Genomic DNA, 24,312 nt, shown 5'->3' with positions numbered 1-24,312 from the left:
AAATTATAGTTGCAGATGTTCCGAATGTGGCAACGACAGCCATGTAAGTAAGTACAAATGCTTCTCATGACAGGATACCCAAAGGTAAGCCAAATTGTGTATTTTGTGACAAATCTCATTTGAGTTCCGATTGTCTTTTGGCTCAAAAAATGTCTTATGATGAAAAGAAGCAAATATTGTTTAAAAAGGGAATTTGTTTTAAATGTTTAAATTACGGCCATATTAGTAGAAAATGCAGAGTTAAACTGAAATGTTTAAAATGTAATAAGCAGCATGTAACTTTAATGTGTTCTGATAAAAAAGAAATTCATTCATTTAAAACTAATGAAAGTAGTGAAGTTGCAAATAATCTGTCGAATAATAATTATAAAGTATATTTGCAGACTATATGTGTAGAAATTGTAGGTCAGGGAAATAAAATTCGAGTTCGGGGACTCTTAGACAGTGCGTCTTCCCGTTCATACGTTAGTGATAGAGTTAAGTACTTGAAACTAAGACCTCTCAGGCGTGAAAAGATAATTCATGGCCTATTCGGAGGGAAAAAAACTGCTCCATTAGAGCATGATATATATGCGATAGTAATAAATGATTTAAATGGCTCATTCAAATTGTGCAGTGAAGTTTTTTCTGAACGTAAGATTTGTGGTTTTGTTCTTAAAATAGAAAATCAGCTTATATTAGATAATTTAAGAATAAATAAGTTCGAATTATCTGATGCTTCTTGTAACGAAGATGAAATTGACCTTTTATTAGGAGCAGATCTAATTGGGAAATTATTAACGGGAAAGTGTGTTCAGTTAAATTTTGGCTTAGCTGCAATTCATACAAAATTAGGATGTACTGTTGTTGGCAAAGAAACTGGACTCGGTTCCAGTGATGATGAAATAGTTGTAGATTCTTCTGTGCAAACAGTTCTGTCTTTGTATGTGAATGATATTTCCTTAAAAGAATTGTGGGAAATTGATTCTTTAGGTATTAGTGATCCCATTGAAAATATTTCAAAAAGGAAATTATTTGACGAGCAGTTAAAAGAGTTTCATGAAAAATTAACTGTTCTTCCAGATGGCAGGTACGAGGTGGAATTGCCATGAAAATTAGATTCTTCAAACTTGCCAGGAAATATTAACACGGTTGATTTATTATCAAGAGGTTGCTCTATTAAATATATGCTGAAGTCTGAATGGTGGAATGGCCGCAATTGGCTCTTAATGCCCTCGGAATGCTGGCCATTAGATAATATTTGCTATGACATTAACGAGATAGAGATAGAAAGAAGAAAAACCAAATTAAGTAGTGTAAATTTGTCGGCAGAGACAACCCCCTGGTATACCTCTAGGTTTTCTGATTATGATAAAATTATAAATGTGGTTGCATGGACTTTACGTTTCATAAATAACTGTAAGAAAAATTCTGTTTCTAAATCTTCAAAACTTTCTCTATCAGAAATCGAAAACACAGAAACTGTATTGATACGTTTAATCCAAAACCAAGATTTTGCTGATAAAAGCTCGATATCGTCAATTGACATTTTTAAAGATGATGTTGGTATTTTAAGAGTTAAAACACGTTAACTGAACGTAAAGATGTACCAGACTTTTTGAGTCCAATTCTTTTGCCAAGTGATTGTATATTTACTAAGTGTTTGATTGAATCTGTTCAAAGAAAAAATTGTCATGCTGGAACTCAGATTACGCTTTCTATTTTAAGAGAAAAATTTTGGATTGTAAAATCACGTAAAACTATTAGAAATGTACTTAATGGTTGTTTGAAATGTAAACGCTATAAAGCAAAACCTTTGTGTACTGAGTCTTGTCCGTTGCCTGAAGATCGAATTTCCGACACAGTGGTCTTTGAAGTGACGAGAGTCGATTTAGCGGGACCACTTTTCTTGAAGAACAGTTCGAAGGTTTGGATTGTATTGTTCACTTGTGCTGTATATCGAGCTGTTCATCTAGAACTTGTGGCTTCTCTAAGTACCGATTCTTTTTTAATGGCATTCCATTGATTTATAGCTAGAAGGGGTAGACCAAGAACCGTCTACTCAGATAATGGCACTAATTTCAGAGGTGCAAATAAAGAATTATTTGAACTGGATTGGGAAAAAATCACTAGGGAGGCAAACATACGTAGAATTTTGTGGAAATATAATCCTCCCACAGCTGCCTAGTGGGTAGGCTTTCGGGAACGGTTGAATCTGGTTCTCAAAGAACTGTTAAGACGCTCTCTCGGAAAATCGATCTTGTCTTTTGAGGAACTCGAGGCTGTGTTATGTGACTGCGAGTCTGTTATAAATTCGCGTCCCCTAACTTATATCTCTGAAAATTCAGATGATCTTATTCCTTTAACTCCTTCTATGTTTTTAATTGAGAATCGAAATTTTAGTACTAATGACATAGACATGATAGAGACCGAACGTTTAAGAAAAAGGATAAGATATAGAACTAAGTTGCTGAAAGATTTAAAACTTCGTTTCCGAAAAGAATATTTGAATTTATTAATTCAAAAAAAAAAAAAAAAAGACATTCATGAACTCAAGATTGGTGAAGTTGTATTAATAGGAGACGACAGTAAAAAACGATTGAGTTGGCCTTTGGTGATAGTGGTAGATGTGTTGCCAGGTCGCGACGGAAAAATTCGTACCGTTAAAGTAAAAACACAGTCTGGAGTTTCTCTGAGGCCTGTGCCGCGAATTTTTCCTCTAGAATTAAGCATTAATGAAATAGATTCTCTCACAAAGAGTGATAATAAAAGTATTCAATATGAAACTATATGTAAGGGCGATTTTCCTCACACTTCCTCCACCCCTGAAGCTACGGAATTTAAATTTACACTATCTGGCAGATGTATCAAAGCTCCCAATAAGCTTGATTTATTCAACCAAACTATATATGTTTTTGAGTTGCAGTAATCACTCAAAAAGTGGGGAGGATGTGAAGAAGACTGCCACGTTTAAAAACGAACTGAAGTGAACGGACTGTTCACAGCCTGCGTGCTCTTGTTTCATAAATGTAAAATATTTTTCGTAACTGATTGTATATAAGCTTTGTATATAGCCGTGTTTTGTGTGTGAATTGATAAAAATATGTTGCGTCTAAATCAAATAAATGTTTTAAAATGCAAGTGACTGTATTTGTTGATGGATTTTATCATCTTTTGAGTAATTCACCAAATTAAAGAAGAAATCGGGTAGATTTAAAGGTCCTGGTATGTCGAAACTCTTCTGAAACGAAAGCAGTTGTAACAAGCGGGTTTGCTTTCTAAAATGCTTAAACACACTTACTCTTGCTTTGATACGGCTAAAACCGCTTTATGAATGTTTCCCTTTGAAAATATATTGCAGAATATGTAAATATAGTATCCTAATCCATTTAATTTTTTAAAACTTTTCAAGCCAGATTTGATTAATTACTTTCATTAATAATCTTTAAATTTATCTGCACATGAAACATCTTTTAATTATCGAATTCAGATATTGAGGATGTTTAGAAATTGGTGGTGAACATTCGAGCTACCAGTACACTCATTGATTTTAATGCATTAGCATGCTTTTCAAAATATAAAACAAAGAGATAATAATAATGAAAAATACTTTTCTTCTATATAGCACACAATCCTTGCCTTAGGGAGTGTGGGATTCTACTTGAAACAATTTTATTCAAAGTTTCTTAAAAAGCACCTTAGAATCTTTGGATTTAGAGTTACGAAAAAAAAAAAAAAAAAAAAAAAAAAGAATATTATAGTATTCGAAAAAGTCGAGGGGAAAACGTTCTAACTGAATGCCTTTTGTGCATGTGAATAAAGCAAAGATAACAGAGTTTCTGTTTTTGAAGATTTTTTCTTCTCATTGGAGTTCATAGTGCAAGCTCTGCCTGTCCCATCCTAATTATGTATTAAATTGAAGGGAAACAAGACAGCATCCAGAAATACAGCTAATTAAGCGAGAGGCCTAATGAATTCATGACAACCCTGATAATATAGCGTATTACTTACTCATTAATGTATATTTGATTAACTCTGTAAATCGAATATATGTATGCTATTAAAGTTGCAATTCTAAAGTATCCACATCATTTCCCCCAAAACTCCACATATGTAAAACGAATGACGATGCAAAGAAAAAAAAATAAAAATATGGACAAAGAATTAGCATAAATGCTATGGTATTACAACACAACATCTTAGAAACTTTTCAGTGATTTTTTAAACATTTTATTAGGTAGATTTAAAAATGTTAAAACATTCTGCGTTAACATTAGGTAGAATTTAAAATGTAAAATTAACTTAAATGTTAACATTCTGCGTTTAGAAGCGAAATTTGATTTTCTTTTTTGACGGAAAGAAGCAAAATTTTATAAAATAACATTATTAATGAACATCTTATCTCTCTTTTTCATTTGAACAAATATATGTATTCACTCAATTATTAAAAAAAATATATATATGATAATGGAAGATGTCCAACAATTTATTTACCTTTTTGTGATGCATCATTGACAATTATTAAACTCAAACTTTAATCTTTTTATGAAAAATCTATAAAATGTTATGTAATTTATTACAGTAGACAAAAAAAAAAAAAAAAAAAAAAAAAAAAACATACTTACTCCAATTTCAAAATATTAAATTCATAGGAAAAAGGAACTTCATTGGGGGAGGGGATTAATTTGAATGAAACAGACAACTAATAAATTTTCAAACTGCTTACTTTTAGTGCCTTTTATTTTAAACTACAATAAATAACTAGCACACAATTATCTTGAAAGTTACACAATCAGTTTTTACTGTCAGGAGTACGAAACCACATATGAAGTATGAATATTCAGTACCGAAATTCATTTACCACTTTTGTGGCTTAAAATAAAATATACAAATTTATACCTTATAAAAAAACAAAACATGTACTCATCCATAAAAACTGTAGCAATATTAATTTCACACAAATTAACCATCAAAACTCTATAAATAACTAACTATATTTCTCACAAGAAATGTATGAAACAATGAATCCTATTTATAGAAAGACAAAATGTTTTTTATGAATCAGAAAATATCACAAAAGGTAAATAACAAGAAATAGTAATAATGAAATGGAAAGACAATTAGAAAACATTAGTAGCTAAATGGAAAAAAAAAAAAAAACCTCAAAGAATCTATGAAATTTTTCTGATATGTTTTAATGTGTGGTACTGCAGCATAAAGTATTTACAGTTTGTAAATAATTGAATCTATAGATGGAAAGTAATTCAGATGAATTCTTGAAACTGTACTTATATAACCATGAAAAATTTATAATATCCGAATAAACATTTTTCAAGCCTCTTTAGAAAACTGATTTCTTTTTAATAAACATTTATTTATTTATCGTAAAGAGATTTAACTTTACATTATATTGTGTAGCTTTACATTCTATAAAGTATATGAATATATATGAATTTCGACAATATGCCAGAAAAAATATAATAAATACCCGGAAAAATTTAGCAGTGTGTTTCGGTTATAAAATAATGATTTAATTAGTTGTATGCATTGCTTTTCATTTCCTGCATTAAGAATGAAACAGCCAAAATTATTTCTTAAAATACTAAAGCAACAGCTCAAACTATTTAATGTGAAGATAATGATAGTTAAAATTATCTGCTAGAAATAAGCAAACTATACGAATATTTTATCATTTGCACTTTCCTAGTTCAAATTTGAATAAGTACTAATAAAAGATAAGAACTAGTTAAGAACAGTGCAAGCCAGTATATTTAAGATGAAATAAAAGATGCAATATTTTGATCACATGTACATTTTTCTAAGGTTTTGCAGCTTTAAATAAATTAAATGCAAAAAATATTTTAGTCAGATCTAAATAAATACAAGTAAATATTAATTAGTATAAAAATCAGTAGTTATTCGATTAATATTTTTTTCATTTAGCTACTATGACTTTCTTCCTTGAGAAAACTGAAAAACAGCCTAAGCCTCCTCCAACTTTCTCACTTAAGACATGTAAACAGTCATACAGTTTTAATCATGCAAACTACAAATAGTTTGTTACATGCATACGATTACCTAAAGTTGGTTATACATAAGTACACCAAAGTAACCAAATTAATATTACTACCTAAAAAATTGCCAGCAAAACCTTGAACAATTAATTCCTTCGTCGCTCACTTTATAAACTGAATATAGCTTTGGAAAAAGAAAATTAAGTTCACCTAGTCTTCCGGCAAATTTTGCCAACAAAGATTTATCACAAATAAATGGAGGACACTTTAGCCTCTAATAACAGTACCAATGCCCAGTACATTTTACACACTGCTACAAGTAAAAAGAGTGTAGCAGCAATGGATAGTCACAGTTCTAGAGAAATATCAACTCTAGTTTAAGGAATCGTTCACAAGATTACCATTCATTATCAATGCTCTCATTCCCAGCAAACTATATCACAAACACACTCCAAATACAATAAAACACAAAAAGAATATACAATAAAATAGATCATGAATAAAATTTTAAAAAAAATTCTTCTGTATATTATAATGAATCTAAAATTTTAATAAAACAATTAAGAATAAAAAATATTGCATTTAATATACAGTGAAAACTTTTTTTGAAAGAAAAGGATAATTCAAATTTCACATTTTTCAACAATATGAAACACAGCAATTTGCACTAAATAATATACATAATACAAATATTTCTTTTGAGTGTGTTACTAACAGAAAATTATAGAGCTAATGAAAGTTACAGTGTCAATTACTTACAACTTCTGTACAAAAGACTAGCTATGTACATTAGTGTATCTATAAAATATCACAACATATCACAAGTCAAATGACTGACGTCACACAAAAATCCAGTTCTTTGCAATCATCAGCAGCACTATTCTAAGATAATTTGTGAACGATTCCTATAAATTGCACTCAGCCCACCTAGCAAAATAGTTCCTTCATTCAGTACTTCATCTGAAGCTATGCTTGCAAAATTGTGTAGCACCATACAAAAAAATAAGTCTCATCTATGGTGAAACTGTGCTGCTAACGCTCAGAGATCAAGAAATGTTAACATTCACCAAGCAATACTACAACAACCAGAAAAATACAAAATGTTCAATGTTATAAATCTTGAGAAAATTTAACATTACATATAAAAAGTTCATTAAAAAGATATATTTTCTGTGTTATCCATTTCCATGACAATAAAAATGTTTTAAAAAGCTCACCCTCGTCTCTCGTTTCATACAATTTTCTCTATTATTGATAGTACAAAATATAATTATAAAACATAGCCATATTTATATTCTCTAGACTTATTTATCTAAAAAGGGGAAGCATTTAGCCACATCTTATGAAAAACAGGACTCAAAAATATATAATTAAATTATATGAAATGCAGAAAAGAAAACTTAATTTTGGCACAACTAGTAAAAAAAAATCTTTACAAACATTATATCTGTATTTAATTTGTTCAAATAATCTTAAAATTTTGCGGCTATTAGGCAAAACGAGATATCTCAAAATTTCACAAACCTATAATACCAGTTTGAGTAAATGAAAGAAACTACTATTGGATTCATTAATTTAATACTAAATTAGTTTGTGAAACAGTTACAAATAAAACAAAAATAATTCCAGTGCTCTCGTTAAAAACCATTCGATATATAAAAAACTACACTTTCAACGGTTGTTTTTTTTAAAAAAAGATTACCGAGGTAACATCCACAATTTTTCAAGAAATCAGCCTAAATTATGTTAAAAAATATTTCACAATTTAAAATATATACTCTTCATTTCAACAGCAGATATTAGCCTTTTTGTACTTAGCTAAAGAACACAATTCAATAGTCAAAAAAAATGCTTATTATTTAGAAATTCTACAATATTAAAATATATTCCAAAGTACCCAAATCAGCACATATGTCTATTGATTCATTTGCTAAGATATAAATTTTAAATAGAAATCAAAATACATAAATTTTTTCATACATTATCAGTGTGAAACTTAATTTAATATATGGCCTTGAATAATTTTCAACATAATGAAGAAATGAGACAGCTTAGATTTAATTTGAAAGAAAGTTTTAAAAATTGAAAAACTAATCCGGAAAGATAATAATCAATTCAAATAAAGCATCTTTGAAAGGGAATAAAAGACCAAGAAAATTCTGTTGTGTAACCCAAACACCACTTCAAATCTAATTATTAACCATGATGGATATATTTTCAAAAATAAAATAATTTATATCATTATTTTAGATAAAGCTTTATTTATTATTTATACAGAAATAATATTGAGATTAACATTTTAAAATTGTCTAGAAAGTGAGGGTGAGGAATTTTAGCGAAATATTTCTAAATACTCTTGCTTTTGTGTTCTAAACAATTGAAAATGATAAAGAATAATGTATTTTAGAAGCTTCACAAATATCCTATAAAAAATTCTCATATAAATAATATATTGTAAAATGAGATCAGGCTTAATTTTTAGGTGGAATTACATTCAAATCAACTTTCATGAGTTTAAAATTCTCTTATGATACACAATCTGATCACAATACTTCAGGACAGTTCATATCCAGAAGACATAACACTTGTCATTTCTGAGCGCATGAAATGTGCGAGCTTTATTAAAATGTGTGAAAATAGATTAAAAGTGCATCCAGCATCCCTCAAATAAATTTATAATGGCTAGATGCCCTTAAAATGTAAATATATTATGTAGAACATCTATAGTTTTATTTCAGTAAATATAAACTTTCACAAATTTCTGAAAGCGTTATTTTTATATACTTTCAGTTAATTAAAATACTATATATAGATTTTGATTTTCAATATTTAAAACTGGCAAGTGGAATTTTAAAAAAATTCCACCTGATGTGAATTTAAAATATCCTAAGTTACAAGCATGCCTAAAAAGATGGAATAAAAACTCAAAATAAAAAGAGATAACTTTTGAAAAGAAATGAATAATTTACAAATAAACAGGACTTTATGCTATGTCCAGAAGATACAACAAATTTTTTGGAGTTCAATCTCTGAAGATTCTATATATCTAAGGTAACACTGGTTGCAATCTTGACAATATATTGACTATATTCATAGAAACGATGTTTTTTATAATGATTTCGTTTTTAGCTATTAATGCTTAAAATATGCAAAAATGTTCTGCAATCAATATAATACATTGCTAGGAGAAAAATGAATTTTTGCATCAATAAATAAACTGAAATTAAATCACTACCAAAAAAAAAGTTTGTGTAGTGTTTTTGTATAGAAAAAATATTGCTAGCATTTCAATAATTTATGAGACGATTGAAGGACATTTTCCAAATTTTTTTTAAAAACAATGTAATAGTTTCATATCAACAATTTAAAAGCTTTAATTTCCTAAAGCTCCCAGTTTCTGATAACAGCATTTAAAAAAACACAGAGGATGGGAAAGAGCAATCACTTTAATCTGCAAAATATACAACAACACATTTAATTTGTTATACATGTATTTATGACAATTCACCTATAATTAGTTACAGATGTAACTAGCGCCATACTTCATTATGTGTTAAGTTTGGGTAATTAATTCCCATTAACTAATGTTACAAATTTTTGAATACCCTTAAATTGAAGTTACAGCCCTTCAAAAGACTGAAAAAGGTTTCCAAAATTATTTTTGCAATTTAAATTTAGGAATAACTATTAAGAAATCCCTTTAGTTTAGCTTATTTACAAAACTGAACTATTTTAGATGCTTTATTCGAATTAAAACAATATCTTTTGATACAAAACTTTATATTCAATTTAGTCATAAAAATTGGAAGTAAAAATAATTTTAAAGAAACTTTAGTAATAAAATACAAAGAAGAGAAAAGAAAAAAGTAACTGAAAAAGATTTCTAATTAAAATAATGTTTCGAAATTTAGAATTTAAATTAGAAATATAGGAAAATCATATATTAGCTGTATTTTACATAATCTTTTGGAGGTAATATCAAAATAAAAAATTTCCTTTCAAATCAATCTATAAAGGCAAACAAAATTACAAAAATTAAAACATTTTAATCAGTAGGAGAGAAAGTATAATATAGCTGGCATAGAAGATACGCTTGCTTCAAATTTTATACAAAATGTAAAAAACATTCTTTTTCAGAAAATGTGTGATAATATGCATATCACACCACAAATTTTTGAACAGAATATTTGTAATTTGTTTTCCAATACGAAAATAAACATTAAGATATTTTAAAGATAATAACTTCGGATGAAAATTACTTTAATGCTGAATAAAATGAACTTATCTTTGTGGCTAGATGATTTAAAATATGCTCATATATGGAACACATAATGGTGAAGGCAGCTACGAAATTCCATCCAAGACATTGATTACTTCTTAAAGTAAATCTAGAATACTTTGTGTAAATATTGCATTTTTGACAACGGGGCTGTGTGCATCCATTTTCTTCTCTTACAAAGAGAAACTTTCTGCAGAGTTAGGGAGCTCAAATATACCTTAGAAAATTTTGCACATTTATTATACTCCAAGGAAAGATAAAATTTTAAAAGGCGGAAATCGATAAGTAGTGAAAATGTAACAATGGAATAAGTAATAAAAATTACAAAGAATTTTAAATGATGTTTTACATTACAAGTAGTTATAAAAAATCTGTTATATAAATTCAAACGGCATAATGATGGTAACATACTATCTTCTCCTACTTCAGTGTTTAAAAATACTGTTGTACTAAAATTGGCAAGATTCGTAGATAAGAAGCAAAATAACGTTCAATTTGAACATTCTAGATTGTCAGATACATAATCAATTGATGCAAGACGTAGAAAATACCAAAACATGCTTATGATGATCTAAAGTGTTTGACAAATGGAGCAGAGAGTTAGTTTTCATACAAAGAAAAAGTCTTAAGGTACAGAATGCGTTTTACAGTTGCACATAGTCCACTTTTACCCAAAAGTAGCCTTAAAATTGAATTTCATTAAAGCTAAAAAGTAGCATTTTTATAATAAACAAGCACACCAAAATATAGAACTACTAAGTCCACAGATGCAATACATTTATAGGATCTATAAGTAAAAATAATCCTGCTAAGACAAAGAAATTTTAATTAAGTATGATGGGAAGATTGATAACCCATTTAAGATAGACGATGAGGACATGTAAAGTTGAATATCAGTAATCTATTTACCTTCAATAATAATAATAATAACAATAATAAAAACAATTCAAATATGCAGTACGAAGATGAATAAGAAAACAATCCATGTATTTTAATATATAAACACTTCCACCCAAAATACTGTAAAAAAATTATTCATAAATAAAATTAATGTTAAGTCTCTATACAAAAGGTACACCTATCAAACAGTATGATAAAATAAAAAGTCTTATTTTTCAAATATAATAATATACTGACATGAAAAACTTACAAATTCACAATAATCCATCTATATTGACATGAAATTCACTGCTGACTTTTTTTACCCTAACCCTACAGGTAAAGAATGTCACATTACTGCATATTTCTGATGGCAAATAGTATGCAGAATGGTTTTGACAAAGGTAATCTATTAGTTAATAGGAAAAAGGGAATACCTTGTTCACTACCACATCAGAAACATTGTGAATTTGTTAATATGGAATACAATATCCTAGACAATACAGTAAAAAATGTCTAGAAATGAAACTCAATAAAGCAATTCTTTATGCATCCACAATACTACATTTGTTGATACATAAAGAATGCGGTAAGCATGCAGGTTAAATGCTATAAATAGAACCTTCATAAATTGTAGGCATGTTTTACTAACACTAATCCTTCACTAAATATAGAGAAAAGATTGTTTTCAAAATAGCAATAGCAGTGTTCTTAAACTAGAATCCAAATTCTTTTTTCCAACCCAAATCTCGTTAAATGCAGAAAGAGAAACTTGCCATAAAAAACTGCCAGTTTATCAAAAAAACTGTAACACTATTTTCTTTAAATGTGCAATAATTACTTCTATTTATCCTGAAAAAATATATTTATCAGCATTTTGCTTCTTGATAATCAATTTTAGTACTAAAAATTAGTTAATTTAAAAATTTCAATTTCCCAGAATTTATTTTACATCAAACCAAATTGTATATATTAACAAAAGTCATCATACGAAAGCTGTCAAATTTTTGATTAGCTTAGTTAAAACTATTTCAAATGCACTCTGAGCATGAATAACGTCTGCTGCAAAATCTGCAACCTCCTTCTTAAACAATAAATAATATATTAATAAATAAATAAATATGTAAGCAAAAGTAAAAATATAAAATTCAAAAATAATAACAGTGTCTTTAAAATTTTTTTGTTTATATTATTTATTGGAGCAGAATTTTACTTTCTTTGAATTGCTAAAAATAAAACAACTTTATTTACCTTTAATTCACAACAATATAAATACTAAAGAATGCTCCAACAAAAAATAAATAACATAAGTATAAAAAGATATTTTTAATAAAATATAAAATTTCTAACATATTTACATCAACCAAGGTAAAATAGAACAATAAATTATATGCACTGTAAATAAGAATTATCTGCAAACGTCCGCACACAGATAAAAATTTTTTTCACACACATTGCACTCGCTGTAAAGGAATTTTTGTTCAATATTTTGAAGCCTACAAAGTACATTTCTTTAAACGCATATTCATTTAACAACTCCCACTATATTAGTGGAACTTCCTCCAGTCCCTGATACATACGTACATATATACCAATATATGTATGTAAATATATGGAGAAACATTTGGACATATATTAATTTTCACGCATATTCATAAACGTGTAAGTACATACATGTATGAATCAAATAAGGATACAGTATGCATGGAAAAGTTGACTTTTATTGTTCAAATCTAATAGAGGTTGAAAAGAACAAGGAAGATAACTATAAGTTATTTTGCATAAATTCTAAATAAAGCAACCAATAAACTTCTCATCAATGACGAATTATATAAGTACCAGTAAGCTATTTAAGGAGTTTAAGCGCGATTTAAAATTATATAACAATAATAGGAATTTGAACCCGAAATGCTTTTCAAATCTTAAAGAAAACTTTGATGCAGGAGAGTCAAAAAGGGATAAATTTTCATGAGTTAAATAGTAATTGATAACCAATGGTTTGATTTAAAAAAAAAACAACCTCTAAATAATTTTAGAAATTTATTTAAATACACAGCCAGAGAATTAATTTTAAGAAATTTAAATTTCTTCTATTTTGATACGCAAATTTGATGTAGAAAGATAATATTGCAATACAAGTTATTAAAAATGAAATAGTATTTCGAAACAAACTTGCTTGGTAAGGATAGTAGCAAACAAAATATTATAAAATACATGCAGTAGTTCCAAGAAGTTCATTTGTGATAAGTATATAAATAAAATTTGCAGTATTCAATATATTTTCAACACATTTTTTTAAAAGAAATTATAAGGGGCATAGAAATGACAACTTTTTCATACACTTCAGGTGTGTCAAAATGATATTTTCAACACAATATCCTTATATTCATACGTGTATGTATAAACATGTGTATGTTTGTATAAATAAAAATTCTTAATGACTAGTTCTTCTATGTAAAAGAAATATATACATTTTGTAATTATGAATTATAATATAGGAACATAAAGACTTTTTGAATAAAAGTTTTCATCATGCAGCAAATTTTGCCAAAGCACAGTGAAAAAGCGTGGTCAAAATATGCAATTAATACGTTTCAGGAAGGATTTTCCATAAACATCATTTTTTTAACACCAACGAAAAGGAACAGCTCGAGGTCGGTCAGCTCCTTCTTTCACAAGTGGCTTATGAAATTCACGTCCAGGACGAGAATGAATGGTAGCCCAGCAATGCTCACAATAATACTGCAAGCATGTTACGTTAGCGCAGAAAAAAGGAGCAAACTTTCCTCCACAACGGGATCCTTGACATTCATCACACATTTGGTCATCCAGGACATATGGTTTTACTTCAACCTAATGTGAAAAATTTCACAATCAGTGGTTGAAGAATAAAAAAAATGAGACTGAAATTTAACAAACAAATTATATGTAAATTTCCAGCTATCCAATCAAGCTATAAATAAAATTAATTGTTGCTTTCACATTCCAAGAAGGGACTTAAATTCAAAATGGTTGATGTAAGTTAATTTCATTTAAATACATTTATGTATATGAATGAAATTTCTACTAAAGCATCTAAAAATTTTTAAAACGTTAATAAAAGTTTTTCAGCGTTCTTATAATGGGTGCCACGTCTCTGAACAAATCGCAAATAATTTCATGCATTATAACTTAAAATATTATAGGATTCAACTGAATCATAAACTTTGCGGAACAAAATAAATGCTATCACTTTAAAGCGATTTTTTTTTTCATATTAAAATAAAACTTAGAAACATCTTCTAAATTTAGTTTTCTTCATGTAGTATTTAAACGATGCTTTTAATACTAGTTGAACATATTTCAAATTTTAAAAACTTACAGCTTATACTACATTTATTAAATTTCAAGTCGATGATGTGTTCGAGACAGATGAAAATCTTCAGATTTGTTTTTGCAATAATGTTTACACTTCCCAAGAGTCAGTGGATTCAAAATAATAATTAGAAAATATACTTGGGAAACAAAAATGCAGCTAAAGTTAATGCTAGTGTAGAGTTCTCTCAAATTATGTTGAAAGCTTGAAAAGGCTACGATAATAATAACATTGTCATTATCTTTTACGAAAAGCAAAATACATGTATAATACAGAGATATTCTGTAAGATAAGTTTAACTTTGATTAATACAAATTAGTTCTTTTTTGAAACTTTATAAAGACTAAAAACAAAAATAAATGTTCTATTTTAAGATGATAGAAATTCTTTTAAAAGAAATTAATATATAAAATGATAACTTTTGTCTAAAATTAATATTGAAGATCTAAGATGTTCGGATTTGCAAAAAAAAAAAAAAAAAATGTTAAATAAAAAAAAAAAAATATTTATAATGTTTAAGAGTTCAGCCGATTAACTTTAAAAGAAGTTAATTAAAAAAAAACAATAGGACTTTTCCCCATTTTTTTCATATAACTGCACACTAAAGCGAAAAACCGATCAATTTTCCAATGAAAATTCATGATGATGAGAAAGACAATCACTTAATAACATTAAAAATAAAATTAAGAGTTTAACAAATTTTGAAAATCTCACCTTATATATACACTGAAATGCAACTCGTATACAAAGCAAATTACGAAGTTGCGTAAAAAAAGGTGTAAAATGTTATGAAATCGATTAAAATTTTCAGGGGATTAAACTTTAAAAAATACAAAATTAAAATTTTTATACGGACCCCGTACAAAAAAAAATCCCAATGAGTAAAATGTGTCCATCCTTTAATAAGGTCATGTACAAAATTTCAGCAATTTATCACAAAAAGTCTCAAAGATATGAAACTACATAAATGCGGACTTAAACCACTTTTCGATGCCTGGATATGAGTTCGCAAAGAAGAAAAATCACGTCGAATGTTTGTGTTTTAGGGATCGTACACAAATTAACAAAGAAAGTAATGATTGAATAAAGAAATAATAATTTTGCTATTTATTGGTTCAAAAGTATTAAAAATTTGTAGAAATAATAACTTAAAGGAAAAATTATACGGTGTCTGCATAAAAAATTTAAATTTCGTATTTTTTAAAGTTTAATCCCCTGAAAAATTTTAATCGATTTCATAACATTTTGCACCTTTTTTACAGAACTTTGTAATTTACAGTATATATCTATAATCAATATTTAAGGAATAAAAGTCGCAGTCAAGATTTTTGAGACACCTTGTATATTTTTTTAATTATGAAGAATATTTTATTTACAGTGATTTTCTGGAATAATGATACTTTTAATACAGCAAATGAAAATTAAAAGAATATTTGTTTTCAATAATTTCGAAACTAAGTGCTTAAGTAAAATGGTTTAATAATGTGCTTATAGCCTGAAAAAAAAAACCGAAATAAAAGAAATTGTTAAGTAATCATCTTAGTGAAAGAGAAAACAACAACAACAAAAATTTTAAAAATTAGTATTTTCTTACTCGTTTCTCAATATCGCTGTGCTGCAACTGAACAAATCGAGCACTAATCGCAGCAATATAGCTTTGTTGATTTGAAAATGCAACACGTCCTGCTCCTTTAGGATACTTCAGTTCCGGGTCTGTATCGATACCAGCATAACATACACCACCATAAAGACGATCCATAATCATAGCCAATTCCACTATATTGAATGAAAAAGCAATAATAAAAAAAAATGTGAAATCACATCTAAGAAATATTATATTTTCTTCAATGAATAATAGCAAAAACTTTTTTCCTCAAGGAAAACAAAGTTAAGCACAGGCTTTACTATAGCGATTCACAGAGTGTTAGATATGACATTCACATATCAGTCGCAATCGTTCCCTGTAATTTCGGTCAAATTTTTCTTTCAATTAATTTTTGAGTTTTAAATAATACTATAATATACCTTTTTACGGAAATATATATAAGTTTAATGCATATTAGTTCTGCACTTTAAGAAAGCTGAAAAGAGTATTCATTATTTAATGGATGTACTTTTTTGCTTTCATTCCAGTAATGCTTTATTCATATTTGGCTTTCAAAACGTAACTAAATGCATTCATTTTTTGCCACCATGGCACCCTCCCCTCCCAACAAGACTGGTCTCGGTGAATCTATACATCCTTGCCCTTTTCCGTGCTGATACGTCATTTGGTTGAGAATCACAGTTCCAAGACATGGCTGAATGATAAAATATTCAAGCACAATGCAGTAAAAAAAGACAAAATGCTCCAAAAAATGTGCTTAAATACAGGTATATAAATGACAATTACAAGAAGTCCAGTAATTTTTTTTTTTTTGTTACAGTATTTTGAAACACGAATATTTAAAATGCATCATGTTGCAATTTAGTATAAAGTTATTGCTTATTCTATCTCATCTTATTTCCTTTCACATATTAATATAGAAAATCTTTACCTAGTCAAGAAAATAAATCAAAACTAAGTACGCCATTTTAAATCATAAGAAAAGCTAGTGTGACATGGGAAAAAATATTTTTAGTAAAAAAGTTGAATATAAGTTAACAGCAGTCATTTTTAGTTCACTAAGAATTTGAAATTATAAGAATGTGAGGTCATACATAAAAATTGCGAAGCGAAAGCTCTTATAATATTCTTCGTGATAAAATAAACGAAATAAATTATTGATAGTATATAAGACACTTGAGAAATTTTACTACAGGAAATAATTTTGGTAAGATTAATAGCAAAATCATCAGACTATAAAATGAATTTCTCAAAGGCTTCTAAATTTATAACGGAAGACAATTTTCATTCTTACTTTTATTTGATTATGCATTTATTTCAGTGAACTATAAAAATAAATATATATTTCCTACAAATTTCCAAAAACTATTATAAAAATTGAGTTTCAATGCACCGTAAAGAACATTTCATTGATCCTTGTTTCACGATATACATTTTACATAGATTAATTTCAAAATTTTGTGTCTTGATAACGAAATTTAAACTAAATGCATCATAATAAAGTCAGTTCATGCCCTTGAGACACAAATTAAATGCTTTTCACCAATTTAATTTTGTATTAATTTTTCAGTGTAATACTTTGTGTACCTTGCAAGAAGAAAAGATGTCAAAATAACATAATAGACCAAAATTATAGTCAGAATTATTACGAATATACATAGTCAGAATTATTACGACAGTGATGTCATGTGAATCAACTCCTTTGACTCATTATTTTAAAATGAAATATTTATACACTGATTGCCCTGGGTTAATTTTAACAAGGCAGCTTTGTATCCAATTTCTCTATAAGATCTAAAAAAACACAGCTTCTCATTGGTAGAAATGTCTCAATTTGTTTCATTGAAATAAAGAAAATGATATTTTAGTCTGATCTTCATAACCCTTGAGAAATTGAAATCATTGCCCACTTTTCTCTTTCAGAATTATTTTAAGTATGAAGATGGTTTCTTCAGATCGAATGCAATATTAAAGGGGTAAGTCGTCTCGAAGTGAAAAATAAAAAGGAAATGTTGGTTTACATTAAATCTTTACTGGAGTAGGGGCAAGATGTGAGCCCACTTATTTCATGTCTATTCTAGATAAAGGAATACTCTAGGCTAACGTCTGGAGAGCATGCAGTTCAAGTATAATCGTCAATTTCTTCTATATGTACTGCTTCATCATTCACAAGATTATGCCAGTCACAGCGCGATAATATGACTGTGATGTTTTCATTGAAGGCCATCTTACTCAATGGGGCATTGTTGATCAAAGGGTACTGAAAAATTTACTAAACTGTTTTTTTTTCTGCTTATGTTACTTCTAAGGCGTTATTTACATAAAGAAGTTTTTTTTTAATTAAATAGATATTTTCGATGAGTCATAGACGTTCAAATTTGTTAAGACAGAACTATTTCCATTCATTTCTGTGTCCTCAAGCCTCCTTTTTACCTACATCCAGTCTGGTAGGGCTGGATCGGGCGTCATCTGCGTCATTTCAGAGCCGATTTTTTTTCATGTCATGTTTTTGGAACAGCATGAAAAACATACACAGACAAAAGTTCAAGAGTAGCAATTCGAAATATTTTTCTAGAAAACTATTGATTTTTTTTTACAAGAATATAGTAAAATGTTACGAACCAGCTTTTAGAGGGCGAGGCACACCACCAACAAAAACTGTTTTTCGAGGGTCAAGCGGCATAGATGCATCCAATACAAAATCTGCATCACTTAAACGCCATGGACGAATCTGAACCTATAATTATGTTTTTCAGAAAAAGCAATTCAAAGAATTAAAAATAATGTATCAAATACATTATACAATGCACAAAATGTGTAACGGTGAGAAGTCATATAAATCAAATTATATTTCAATATATCAACAATGTGGAATCTATAAAGCACATCTTTTCCTGGTTAAATCACAATACCAAATTATAAATAAACGTTTCAGCCTTATTTTTCTGTATATAATCTGAAGAGGAGTATAATAAAAAAAATAGTAAAAATGGCAAAATTCAAGTAGTAGTTGCCAAGGGAAGAGAATATGATCAACATAATTTATTACACTGTATATATATTTATATTCATTATTTATTAGTTTTTAACAAAAGATAACTCAGAATAAAAGTTTAAAGCTTTAACAGATTTTTCATAGAATATTTTTTTCTGACTACACCAGGGAAAGAATGAGATCACTAAAGTCTGCGAGCAATCACCCAATCTGGAAATTTCTTTCCGGGATCAATGTAAATAAAGAAATGGCAAATTGCCAAGATACCCTAGAAAAACAATGCAAATCGAATCCAGTAAGAATGGGTAAACGAAAATTAATTATTAAACTGAAATTAAAATTCATTTACAAACCGGTTTATCTTTAATCGTTGGGCTCGAAACACAAAGATACAATTTTTCATCTTCCTGAATACATGCATCAATCAAAGCTTGAACAGATGATTCATCTTGGAACAACAGAAATGCATAACCTTAAAAGAAAGAAAGAAAAAATAATGCATCAATTTACAGCAAGAACTCATATTCAACAGTATCTTATTTAAAAATAATGCATACTCACTTGAAAGCTATTTCTTAAAAATGTTTTTTTTTTCACATTAATTATAAAACGTTGCAATTCTAATTACAACAGTTTAATGCATTATATTACACCAAAGAAATTGCACTTGGAGGTGTAAATGAAAAACTCAAGTTTTGAAACCAATTTAATAATACAAAGTAAACATAACGATGCACCATTCAGAAATTCAGGTCTTTGTATCATAACTTAGTGAGGGGGAAAAAATATCACATTTACATAGTTAATAAAGTAAATCTATACGAAAGTTACACGTCAGTGAGCTAAAATTGAGGATCGACTACTGAAACTTTTAATCCCAAATGTATTAACCGACGGCATGATAATGCATAATAATAGACATTTTCCGAAAATTTCTATAAGATGACCAGTTGTTATTAATATACAATTTAATATTTAAAGTTGACGAAGAATTCAATTCCCTAAGCTTTTATAAAATACATTTAGCGATGTAATTAGCTATAAGGTATGAGAGTCTTAGTAAAAAATCTTAAATTTAAATCAATACGCTAATATTGAAACATCACCTACTAGCTATAAAATGATAACAGTTCCCAATTAGGTATGAAGGTGACATTTAATTTAATTATGATGGTAACTACTCAGATACATCACGAATAGGCCAAGGATTGTTCTCGCTCTTTTCTCTGAATTAGGTAAGGTAGAATCATACACCGGAAGTCCTTTGATCATTTTATTCCGATCTAAGGGTATTTTTTAAAAAGTTTGTCAAAAATTTCGAACAGGTTCCAATTTGAGGTCATTACAAATGGCTAACACCAGAGATACTACATAGCATTAACAACCATATCCAATAGGTTGTTCTATGAAACAATTTCTGTTAATAATGCCTAATAACCAGCATAAAGAATTACAAGAACAACAGTGGTGGAATTTAAATGGATATTTATTGAAACTACTCTTTTGAAAAATTGTTAGGATTTGATACTACAAGCAATTACATAATTTGTCAAGACAGTGGAAACTGAAAAGGTGGGACATCGAACTTTCAATTTGCATCTCAAATAAACATTCATCGATTTTTATTTAGTTCTTCAAAGACATGGGTCATTTGAATCCTATCTATATATTTATATTTACACGGCATTTGTGTTTTCGGAGACGAAAGTGTACCAAATGATTATATAAGAAATCGCTATGTGACAAAAACACCTTTCATTTTATCAAGCCAAGGTTTTAAACATGTTTATTAGTTATTAACTGTAGATTCCTTTAATATACTTAAGAGGTTGCATCAAATGCTTCATTTACATTATCTCTTCAAATACTGTCAATAACCAAATTTGACAGCAATCAATCATAAGAACAAACGACGAAATAATTAGAATGAAATACAATGTGAAACTTCGGTAGATAGATTAAAGATAAATTTTCAGTAATCAGGCGCTGTATTAGTTCTTTTTTCTCTTTCTGGCGTTTTCAGCAGGGTGAGTGGGAAGCGTTCAAGAGCAAACAAATAACTGCAGTAAATGAAATATTAGCTTGCTGTGGGTTATTATATTATATACAGATATTAGCTTGCTGTAAATTATTATATTATATACGGATATTAGCTTGCTGTAAATTATTATATTATATACGGATATAAGCTTTTGAAATATTTTGTGCAATAAACATAAATTTTGCTCTTAAAATGCATTTTTTTAAAAAAAATAATCATCGCTAATCCGGCGCTTTCGTTACTTTGACAATCCCCTGATCTAATATTTGTTCGATTACTAAAAGTTACTGTTTTTTATAAAATGTATTAAAAACAATAATTTTTTTTAATTTAATATATTTACAAATTTTTTAAAGAAAAACCATAACTTATTTCAGAGTTTCTATAAATGCAAAATTTAGAACTAACCTTTAGGTGGAAAATAGGATTTACTCTCGGCTTTATGAGGCCAGTCAACAACCAAAGGTCCGAAACGGCGGAAGCTAGCAGTTATTTCCTCTGAAAAACCACAACATATGGTTGGATTACAATTTCTACAATTTTTAAAAATAAAATCAATTCAGTATACTTTATATACAATGAATGTTAACATATTTAAATATGTTGCTTTTGTAATGTAAATATATTAGCTTTTGTAATGTAATAAAATATGTTGTATAATATGTTAGTAATTGACGATTTATTTTACAATTGATTTGATAAACTTGCGCTTTATTCAGCTGAAATAAACAACTAAAACAGAATTTATGGATTATTACACTCATTAAGTTATCAATACACTTTTCAAATTTCAACGAGAACTAGAAAAAGTGTGAATTTCTAACGCAACCTCAATGCAGACCATATACACAAATTTGAAAGTAATTTCTATACCTTCATCAATGTCTGGTGGTAAACCTCCGACAAACACTTTGCGTGAATACCTCTCACCACTTTCAGATCCTCGGGAAGCATTGGGGGACATGTGAAGAGAGTTGAATGAAGTCACAATCTGATCTAATTGATCTTCTAATAAATGATTGTCTTCGATTCCGGTGAAAAATGGCGAACGACCTGGAAAAGAAAATAAATAAAAAAAAGTTATATAAAGACACTAATTATGGCGATATTTTCTATTGCACAGATATAATATTTAAAATGCATTGTATTTAATCCTACACGGTATATTTTTTCAACAATTATTGCTTAAATCTTTATCGCAGAGTACAAGTTATAGGAATTAACTGTGAATGTAAAATTAAATTAATTAAAAATTACTAGTTTACTATTTAAAGATTTCTTTATCAAAAAAACTTCCTTTCTACAAGAGAAAAATACAATGTCAACTCTTTATTTAAACAATTATTCAAAATTAATAGAAAAAAAATGGCGATTCGTTTATGAATTATTGCACAGTGTAGGGCTGAAACGAAAAAATAGCGAAACATTAGAAACTACATTCATTAAATACTTCATTTTAAGTTAGAAATCGTTCTCACCTGCGTCTCCTTTTAGGAAATCATTTTCGAAAAACTTTTTCTGTCTAAAACTTTGTAAGAAAATTTGGCCGGAAAATGAAACACTAATTAGAGATAGCTTAAAAGAAATCATATTAAACAAATTGTTGATGGGGTGATGAATTGCGTATTTTGGCAATCTCTATGACAATTTGTAAAAAAAAAAAAAAAGTTAAATAAATGTTTCAGATTTTGTAATAGGGTGTGATAACAATAATTATTCATATATGCTTTAAAAGAAACTTAATATTTTGTTTTCAAACACATCTGATAACAATAAATCTCAAATAAGCCACCAAAAATAAAATGTTTAAAGATAACTCACAAAAAACATTATTAGAATATAGTAATACCCCGAAGTTACGAATAGATGAGCCGCCGAAAATCCGAAGTCGTTACTTTGCATATAAAAACACACTAAATGTAATTAATAAGAGGTGACAGCTACCAGAATAGTTGTTGGAAAGAAAAGTATATAATAAAAACTAGTTTTCGCATGTGCCAATACAAAATATTACAAATCAAAATAATAATGTTACACAAAACGGAGGTCTTTCTACGGCTTCCTAAAATCTAAACAATACATCTGATTACTCAACGAATTTTCATCATAGAAATTATAGCCGTATAAAGTAATATTTTTAGGCCTTGTTGACACAATGCAATCCTTATTAGATTCTATTTCTAATATTGTCTCCAAATCAGTAATCTTTTTTAACAAGAGCCTATACTCTAGCCAAGCTAACAATTGCTATTTACTACTTTCAAAACCGAGTAAGTCGGGATATTACTACATCTTTACATTTTGTATCACGTGTCGCCGCTCTCATTTTTCGCGACTCAAAATAACAAAGCCTAGAACCAGACTTCACTAGGCTCAAAGTAGTTATAATGTTGCTTCGAAATGGGGAATTAAGGCAATACGTTTTTTACATCATTGTTGTTTAAAAATATTAAGTAAGTAAATCGGAATGATTTTTTTTTCAGTTCAGATGATCTATTCTATTGTTATTATGTAAACATGGACGTATTAGAAAGAAGAAGCTCCAAAAATTTTTACGACTCCGAATATTGATTAATTAAACCTAAATAAGCGCTGTGACCCGCAAATCTAGAAATCCTGATTTAAAGAACTGACAATATATGAGGATATTTTTTTCCCCTTCAGAAAAATAAACTGACGAATATTTATAAATAATTTGCATTCTTTAACCACAGAGGACTCAAGTTGACAGAAGAAAGAAATTATACAGTTCATCATTGCACATAGTTAAATAGTCAGTCCTGAATATGAGCAGTTCATCATTGCACATAGTTAAATAGTCAGTCCTGAATATGATAGTTCATCATTGCACATAGTTAAATAGTCAGTCCTGAATATGAGTAGTTCATCATTGCACATAGTTAAATAGTCAGTCCTGAATATGAGCAGTTCATCATTGCACATAGTTAAATAGTCAGTCCTGAATATGAGTAGTTCATCATTACACATAGTTAAATAGTCAGTCCTGAATATGAGCAGTTCATCATTGCACATAGTTAAATAGTCAGTCCTGAATATGAGCATTATATTTAAAAGTAATTAATATATCTGATAAACACCAGTAATTGACATTTTATGCAAGATAATTTTATATTTATAATGGCGTTTTTTCATTTATTGAAGTC

General features: G+C 28.3%; 1 protein-coding gene across 3 annotated transcripts in view; it reads right to left on the bottom strand.

Annotated features, from left to right (window-relative positions):
- Positions 1-9,948: 9,948 nt before the first annotated feature.
- The window catches only part of LOC129960678 (cytoplasmic polyadenylation element-binding protein 2-like), a 92,577-nt gene continuing 78,213 nt past the window's right edge, over positions 9,949-24,312 (bottom strand). For all 3 annotated transcript variants that reach the window (XM_056074243.1, XM_056074244.1, XM_056074245.1), the window contains 6 exons: positions 22,022-22,201; positions 21,557-21,646; positions 19,461-19,579; positions 18,735-18,849; positions 16,101-16,282; positions 9,949-14,004 (listed from right to left, as the gene is read on the bottom strand). In XM_056074243.1, the coding sequence (XP_055930218.1) occupies positions 13,777-14,004; positions 16,101-16,282; positions 18,735-18,849; positions 19,461-19,579; positions 21,557-21,646; positions 22,022-22,201 (914 nt within the window). In that variant the 3' untranslated portion in view covers positions 9,949-13,776. The remainder of the gene's footprint in view (positions 14,005-16,100; positions 16,283-18,734; positions 18,850-19,460; positions 19,580-21,556; positions 21,647-22,021; positions 22,202-24,312) is intronic.

The sequence above is a fragment of the Argiope bruennichi genome, chromosome X2 (genome assembly GCF_947563725.1).
Source record: "Argiope bruennichi chromosome X2, qqArgBrue1.1, whole genome shotgun sequence".
Classification (NCBI taxonomy): domain Eukaryota; kingdom Metazoa; phylum Arthropoda; class Arachnida; order Araneae; family Araneidae; genus Argiope; species Argiope bruennichi.
The sequence above is the reverse complement of the archived record's forward strand: the minus strand, read 5'-3'. Positions and strand labels throughout refer to the sequence as shown.